Source organism: Danio rerio, chromosome 14 (genome assembly GCF_049306965.1).
Source record: "Danio rerio strain Tuebingen ecotype United States chromosome 14, GRCz12tu, whole genome shotgun sequence".
NCBI classification, from domain to species: Eukaryota; Metazoa; Chordata; class Actinopteri; order Cypriniformes; family Danionidae; genus Danio; species Danio rerio.
In genome coordinates, this window is record NC_133189.1 from 6,466,993 (window position 1) to 6,475,072 (window position 8,080).

Below are 8,080 nucleotides of genomic sequence, written 5' to 3' on the forward strand. Positions count from 1 at the left end.
TCTCTCTCCCTGTGTCTCCATCTCGTACTCCACTGCTCTCTTCATCAACAGAGGGACAGCAGCTGAGGAAACTTGATAGCACTACATCCCCTTCTCTTCTCCTCCTTTTTTCTTAATCTCTCTTTTCTTCTCTCTATCCCTTCTTCATTCACCGGCAGCGATGTAGTCCTCTCTCAAACTTTAGGAGCTGTTGCAATGAAGTCTTGACTGACATCCGTCACTCTTGGACCTCTATGGATTCATTCTCTGGTTCTTTTTGAAATCTTTCCAGAGTCGTCTCTCTTCATTCTTCTCGCGTTTACCTTGTCGGTGTGCTTGGATCATGGCCATGAAGGAAACAATACTCCCTATCAGCGAGGTGTCGAGTCCGTACCCGGAGGTTGTGGAGCTCAACGTTGGGGGCCAGGTGTACGTCACCAAGCGCTCCACCTTGGTCAGCGTACCTGACACCACCCTCCACACCATGTTCACGCGGTGTACCCCGCACGAGCTGCCACGTGACAGCCGAGGACGATTCTTCATCGACCGAGATGGATTCTTGTTCCGATATGTGCTGGACTTCCTACGAGATCGCCAGCTTGTGCTGCCCGAACACTTTCCAGAGCGGGAGCGTCTTCAGAGGGAAGCCGAGCACTTCCAGTTGGGGGAACTGCTGAGACTTCTGGGCCCACGTGTAGCCAAGCAAGGCTCTCTCAACGATGAAGGCTGCCAGAGTGATATTGAGGAAAGTTCACAGAGTAGTGAGTTGGTGACTCGAACTGGACACCATGCCATCAATTACGCAACTACTTCTTCCACGTTGGACAAGAGGTCAGGGTTCATTACCATTGGTTATCGGGGATCCTACACAATGGTGAGGGATAATCAAGCAGATGCAAAGTTTCGGCGCGTGGCACGGATCATGGTCTGTGGGCGCATCGCCCTGGCAAAGGAAGTGTTTGGAGACACTCTAAATGAAAGTCGGGATCCGGATCGCCCACCAGAGAAATACACCTCCCGCTTCTACCTGAAGTTCACCTACCTGGAGCAAGCGTTCGACAGGTTAAGCGAGGCTGGTTTTCAGATGGTGGCCTGCAACTCTACTGGAACGGCTGCATTCGTCAACCAGTACAGAGATGACAAGATCTGGAGCAGCTACACGGAGTACATCTTCTTCAGTAAGTGACAGAGTAGCTCTTGCAAACCTGCCTGCGCTAGTGCACTCCACTCCTAATTTCCTTTTCGTGTATTTGAGTATTACCAACCTTGTTCCCAAGGGATACAGGGGCATGTTTCACAACACAGGCCTCAGACTTTTCTACCCTAAAAAAAAAGAAAGCATGCACTTTATTTTATGTGTGCATGCATGCATTCTATTAAACAATTGTAGCTTGTGTGGTACAGGTCTTACCTGGGTACATTTTGCTTTCTAGTCACTGCGTGCAAATAAAATCAAAGAATATTTGAATATAAATTTGACATTACACGGAATGTACTGTTGATTTATTATTAATGTATCAATTTATTTTTAATATTTCATGAAGGAATGCATTGCATGGTTCTCAAAAAGGAATGATTGCCTTAGAATAATTTAACGCTTGCAGTCTTATGCATCGCATGGATCAGTTTCCAATATAAAAAAAGCATTTATTAATTTTTTTTTCTTTTCCAATTATTTTGAGTCATTGTCAAGGGCTATGTGAAAAGCTGACATTTCTGCACATAGTACTTGATAACAGCTAATGAGTTTTTTGACTAGGGAAACCAAAAAAAGAACACTTAATGACCCCAGCTTGGAAAACTCTGATCTTCTTTTCTTTGCTTTCGCTGTTCATTTGCAATGTCCTGTCGTTCTTTAGCAGTCTCCCTATCACACTTTTTCCCTCTTTCTTTCAAACACCTAACTACCCACACATGCTCTTTCTCTCGCTCGTTCCTCTTTAATATGTAGTGACTTTGATGCTGTAATTCATAGCAGTACATGTAAATGTGTGTCAAAACTGGGACAGCGAGTGCCTCGGGCCTGATGTTCTGAATAGAGTGGATAGTACACACCAGGCAATCCCACGCACCACTTGTGTCCAATCATAAAGGAGCTGCGCAGATCAAAGCTTCCTCATTAGCCAATGTAAATTAGAGTTGGATTAAACAATTGCTGATTAGTTCATTCTTATTGGCCGCCTCGTTCCTAAGTTGTACAGACAAGTGCTAATCCGCTGCAGACTCTAGGTTGCGGTGACTCTGAGTTCACTTTTATAGGGGATCAAGAAGCAGAATACAGTGAAGCGTGTGGTCTCTGAATGAACTACTGTGATTTTGGTCAGGCCAAACCCCAAGCTGGTCGGATTGATTGTGCTTGATTTGTAGCAGGTTAATAGTGTTTTTAAATCTTAAATTGTTTTTGTACACAATCTTGACACTGCTAAAATATTAAGTTTTTTTTGGCTTTTATTATGACAATTCCAGCCTTAAGATTATCTGTAAGCCAATATGCTCCAAGAAAAAATGAGAAAAAAAACGTTTAGAAGATTTATGTCCTTTAAATCCACAATTAATGACTTTACTCCTCACTTCATTGATTGTATTACAGAAAGATCCAACCCAGGCTCATTCTGATTATGTACCCCTATATACGTTCCTGGATTGCTAAATACGTCCCAGGAGCTATGTTTTTTTTTTTTTTTTTTTTTTTTTTTGCAGTTTTTTGTTTTTGCGAATCTGCCAGAGGCCACTGTGTACGCTTTTTGAGATCTCAAATTTCTCTTGTGAGTGCCATTCATGCTGTTCTCGCATAAATCCACCAGAGGTCGCTGTCGACTGACTAAATGACTGACTGCCAAATCAACTGACCCACTCTGCTCCTTCCCTAAACCCAACCAATAGTGTTTTTAAAAAGCACCGATTGACCTGCTCCCACCAACTTCCCAAAACCCAATCAATAGTGTTTTCAAAAGCAATCCAGAAAAGAAAAGCCCTTGGAGCAGCCTGATTTTTATTAAGTTTTTAGATTTTACCACATTCTCACCATGTTATTTACTTGTTCATATTATTTTTTGGATTATGGTTTTGTCTTACCTGTTTTCGGTTTTCTTTGCTGGACTCGAACCCTGTTGTCAAGGTCAACTCTGCGACCCAAATCCTCCAGTGTATGTCGAGTCACTGGGCAAACTGGTAACAGCGGGAAATCAGTCCATATGGAAGTAAGCTATCAGCTGGTAATCACGAAAAGGATCGGACTTATACCCCCTCGTAGCGTTCATACCTGTCAATATTTGTCTTTGGAAATCTGGGAGACCGTGAGGTAAATAACACAGCTAAGTAACTGTACCATGCACCGGGTTTCGGGCAGCCGCTGTGATCGGATACAATACCAAAGTCGGTGATCTGGGGGGAGGGGTGTGGTGGGTTTATTAAGGGAAATTATGGGAGATTTCCAGGAGTTAAAACAAAACGGGAGGGTGTCGGAAGATGGGTCTGAAATATGGGAGACTACCGAGAAAAATAGGAGTGTTGGCAGGTATGGTTCATTTTTAAAGACAAAACACAACCATACGTACTTCTGGCTACATAAATCGCGATCTCTAGAAATGTATATAGGGCTACGTTTTCTGAATGAGCCTATGTTGGAAGGATCCTAACTTTAAAAGCTCATACTTTCTGTTTGGTAACTGGTAAATTCAGTTAGAACCACAAGCTATTACTTATAAGCTTATATAAATGAGTATAATTCGTTACCTCAGAGTTATAAGGTTCTATCTGACATTTTTGTCAAAATTGAGTTATTCACATATTCTTATTAATTGACAACTTATTTACATTATGGGATGTTTTTTTATAAGTTGTTAACATTTTAAGACTTTTTGTTTAAACAAATGTTACACACATACTGTTAAGCTCATTATCTCAAAATCATTCAGAACGCAGATAGAACCTTATAATTCCAGATGACGAATTGTCTAACATGTCTAACAATGGCATTACATTCATTTATCGTTGACTGAAAATGAAGAACATCTGTATTTACAGTTAAGATACTTGGATGCAGTGTTGCCAACTTTTCAGGCCCTCCTAGGGATTTAAATTGTTTTTTTTTTTTTAAAGTGGTTAGCAACAAATCTAGTGCCCTTATTTTGGTGTCACTTGAGATTTTTAGACTCTCATGTGCCCATATTGTACCATTACTACTCTTCACCCTGCCTCACAGCACTCACAGGCGTCCTAGTCCCTGTACAGCAGCCTCTCCCACCTGCAGCCTGAGAGCAGATCAGCCCTCTTTGTATCGACGACAAATGATTTAGCACAAATGACTGTTAGGTATTTCCCTTGCACAGTCAAACCGAACTGCTTCTCCTCTGTTTTCAATTCAACAGTTTAATTTGACCGTTTATTCTTTTCTTGTTCACAATCAGATATTTAAGTGACTGTTTCGGAACTTGTCTAAGTTTATTACATCTGAGAGATTACTGCAAATTCACTAGACATCTATACTGATATATCGAATTCAAACAGCAATGAATTTAGTTAAATTGACATGCATATATAAGCATAGTAAGAATATAAACACCCCTTTATTAACCATAGACTATAAAACAAACAGAAACGGTTGAATGTGATGACATCAGTAACATACCAATTGACGTATGACATGACATTTAGGGACTTTTCGCGTAGAGCTTATTGCCTTTTCATTGACATTAGTTGGCAACACTGCTTGGTTGACCCTGAAGATGCTTAATTTTGATAACAAAACATCTATGAGTATTTATAGGCTGCAACCCAACTGTGTATTACATTTAGCACAGCAACCAGCAAGCGACTATGTCTATTTTTTGGATTATTTTTTCCATCAGTTTTGTTTGTCCATTTTGTTTAGGCTAACTCATTAGCAGCTCGCATAGTGTTATTTGCTTGCTAACACACCTGAAAGTGTATTATCGAACTACATGATACAATTTAGGATGTCTAAAGATAATATATGATTTTTCAAGATAGGATAAGGATCTCAAATCAAGTCAAGATTTGTTTCTGTTAACCTAATTAGCGAAATGTTATCATATCTTTAAGTTAAGACCTACGATAATGAAACTTTCAGAAATATGCCCCCAGATTCATGTCTGTCTTCCTGTTGTTGTACCACCACTCTTAATATAATTTTGATTATTCACGCAATTATTATTTTTCTCGCCTCACAGCAAGAAGGTTGCTGGTTCGAGTCCTGGCTGGGCCAGTTGGGCTTTCTGTGTGGAGTTTGCATGTTTTCCCTTTGTTTTCATGGGTTTCCTTTTTCTCCTGATGCTCCAGTTTCCCCTACAGTCCAAAGGCATCTGCTACAAGTGAATTAAATAACCTAAATTGGCCACATATGCTGGAATAGTTGGCGGTTCATTCCGCTGTGGTGACCTCTAAAATAAAATAAAAATTAGTCAAAGGAAAATGAATGAATTAATGAAATCTGGTATCTGTTGTATAGTCACATGCGCGCACACACACACACAGACGGCTCAGTTTGAGACATGATAGCATAAAGAGGATCATATAGACCACAAAACAAATCTGCCCCATTTGATTTATACACAGAATGCTATATTTTAAAGCACTATGGAGGCGATTAGGATGAGACAGCCTCAGCACTATACTATTAATCTGTGTCTGTTATAAGCTGTCTAATGTGACTTTTCCGAGCTCAATAGCTCTGGCCGAGCTGTGATAAAACAAAACACCGGTGGCTATTTTTATTTTAATGGAGAAGAGCTGTTTAATATGTCCCATCCTGTTTTTTCATGTTTGATTTGAAATAGTCAACAATGAAGAACGCTGTGTGTTTTTAGGCACTTCATGGGGATGTTTAAGTATGTTTTAGTGGACATTGTGCACGTTTATACTGAGATAAGGCTAGCTGCATGGAAAGGTGGAGAAGTGTGAAAACATGCTGATAAGAAAAAGAAAGACTGTCTAGGAGAAAGAAAAATCTCACTTTGGTAGACTTAAGCAAGGTAATGGAACTTCAAGAGCTAATCCTACCTCTGCATGTCGCAGATAATGAGGCTCCAAGTGTGTGTGTTTGTGTGAGGGAGTGGGAATGAATGACTGTGTGTGTCTATATTTGTCTATCACCGTGTGTCCTGTTAAGTTTTTAAAGATACTTGTGATACTCTGTGAAGCTGACAGTTGTTAATTATAGCTTAGGCGATGTGTATAATTATTGAAGTGTTAAAAGGGTGGTCCAGAGTGTATTTTTAAGGCTTGGTTGTGTTCATAAGATGCAAAGCAATGTGTGCTCATGCTTCATTTGTAGAAAATCATGTTATTTGTTCATACATCTTGCTTTGATTATATACAGCTACTCAGCTAACATGAAAACCCCTGTCATATTTCCTAGTTCCTCTCAAAGGCCCGTCCTCGAAAGGCTCTGATTGGTCAGCTAACGTAATGTGCTGTGATTAGCAATATGACTCCCCATCACCACGTCACACCCCTACACCACGTTTGCGCTGTGTAAACAGTAGCTTAATCCGGCAGAAAATGAAGAGCACACCGCAGAACCTCACACTTGCTCTATAAAATAACATCTGACAAGTGTCTTTCACATATATTCACAATAAGCATGTGTAAGCAATATGAAACGTTCACATGTCTTTTGTGAGTTCGTTATTTGAGATGTAGAATAAACAGAAAGCAGCTACATAGAGAGACACTGCAGTGCTGCCGAAGATTGTGGGTGTTTACAGCACTTTTAACAATTTGTAGCTAAATTGTTAGCGATGCCAAACAGCATTTCCCATTTTTTTACATCCTTGTTTATGTCCTTGCTACAACATATCGCTAATACTAGAAATTGTGCTTGTAATTAATCAATTTTAACAAATAAAAATACAGGTTGTGGCTCACAATCCACAGCTTCGTCGGTTAGAGGAGTTTTCAGCCGAATCCAGCACTGAACTGGGAGAGATTCTGGAAGCTGTCCTTTATCAAATGCTAGCTATATAAATATTTTATAATTCTCTGAAACATAATTAAAATCAAACTGTAAGCACTTCTCTCTTTGCGTCATGTCCTTTGGAAGCCTAAATACAGGAACAAAAGAAGCTCTGTGGAAAATTGCAGCATTTTGACAGCATTTTAGCTTTCTCTGCTATAACATCACAGCACCTCTGGCCACGCCCCTTCGCTGCGCGAGGTAAATGCGCATAACCTGAAGCTCTTATGATCTCACTAGCCCGGATGTATTTTTTTTTGAAGTCCCCAAATTTGGTAGCTGTAGGCTTTGCTAAGCTAACTCTGTAAAAGCCAATGTCTGCCTTTGCATTAAACATTGAGCATATTACTCTGCAAAAAATGCTTTTCTTACTTAGATTGTTTGTCTTGTTTCTTGTCTAATTATCTAAAAATTATTATATTAATAAGCATTTTCTAGACATGTGAAACATATTGTCTTGTTTTAAGAAAAAATATGCCAAAATGAATTGAGTTTTTTTCTAAAACAAGTAAAATAATCTTATGTCAAAATAAAAAACACGATCATTTTACTTAACCCATTGGCAGATTATTTAGCTTGTTTTAAGTAAAAACTTACTTAATATTAGAATATTATTTCTCAAAACAAGACAATTAGTTTTGCTTGTCTAGGAAATGCTTCTTGATATAAGAATAGATATTTGGACTAGAAACTAGACAGTGTTTATAGAGTATATTCAGAGATGTTATGTTCACAGCTATAACAACTAAAGTTTAAATCAACTAAAGTTTAAAATATGATATTGTGGTTGGACCACCCCTTTAAATGCCCCTCAATTTCACCTATTCCCTCTATTCAACTCAGTACTGGGAAACACCCATACACTCTTGCAATCACTCATGCACTTTGGCCAATTTAGTTTATTCTATTCACCTATAGCACATGTCAGTGGACTGTGGGGGAAACCGAAGCACTCGAAGGAAACCCACGCTAATACATCGAGAACATGCAAACTCCACACAAAAATGCCAACTGGCCAGCCCGGACTCGAACCAGTGACCTTCTTGCTGTGAGGCGACAGTGCTAAGCACTGAGCCACCATGATGCCAATGTTTTTTATCCGGATTAAAAAGATATTTGTTCCGG

The 8,080-nt window shown here is 39.6% G+C and overlaps 1 protein-coding gene across 1 annotated transcript; it reads left to right on the forward strand.

The window, feature by feature from the left end:
* The first annotated feature begins 208 nt into the window (after positions 1-208).
* Positions 209-1,281, forward strand: kctd8 (potassium channel tetramerization domain containing 8). Its single transcript, NM_001037241.1, has one exon. The coding sequence runs from the start codon at positions 323-325 to the stop codon at positions 1,163-1,165; it is 843 nt and encodes a 280-aa protein (NP_001032318.1). The 5' UTR covers positions 209-322; the 3' UTR covers positions 1,166-1,281.
* Positions 1,282-8,080: the final 6,799 nt, after the last annotated feature.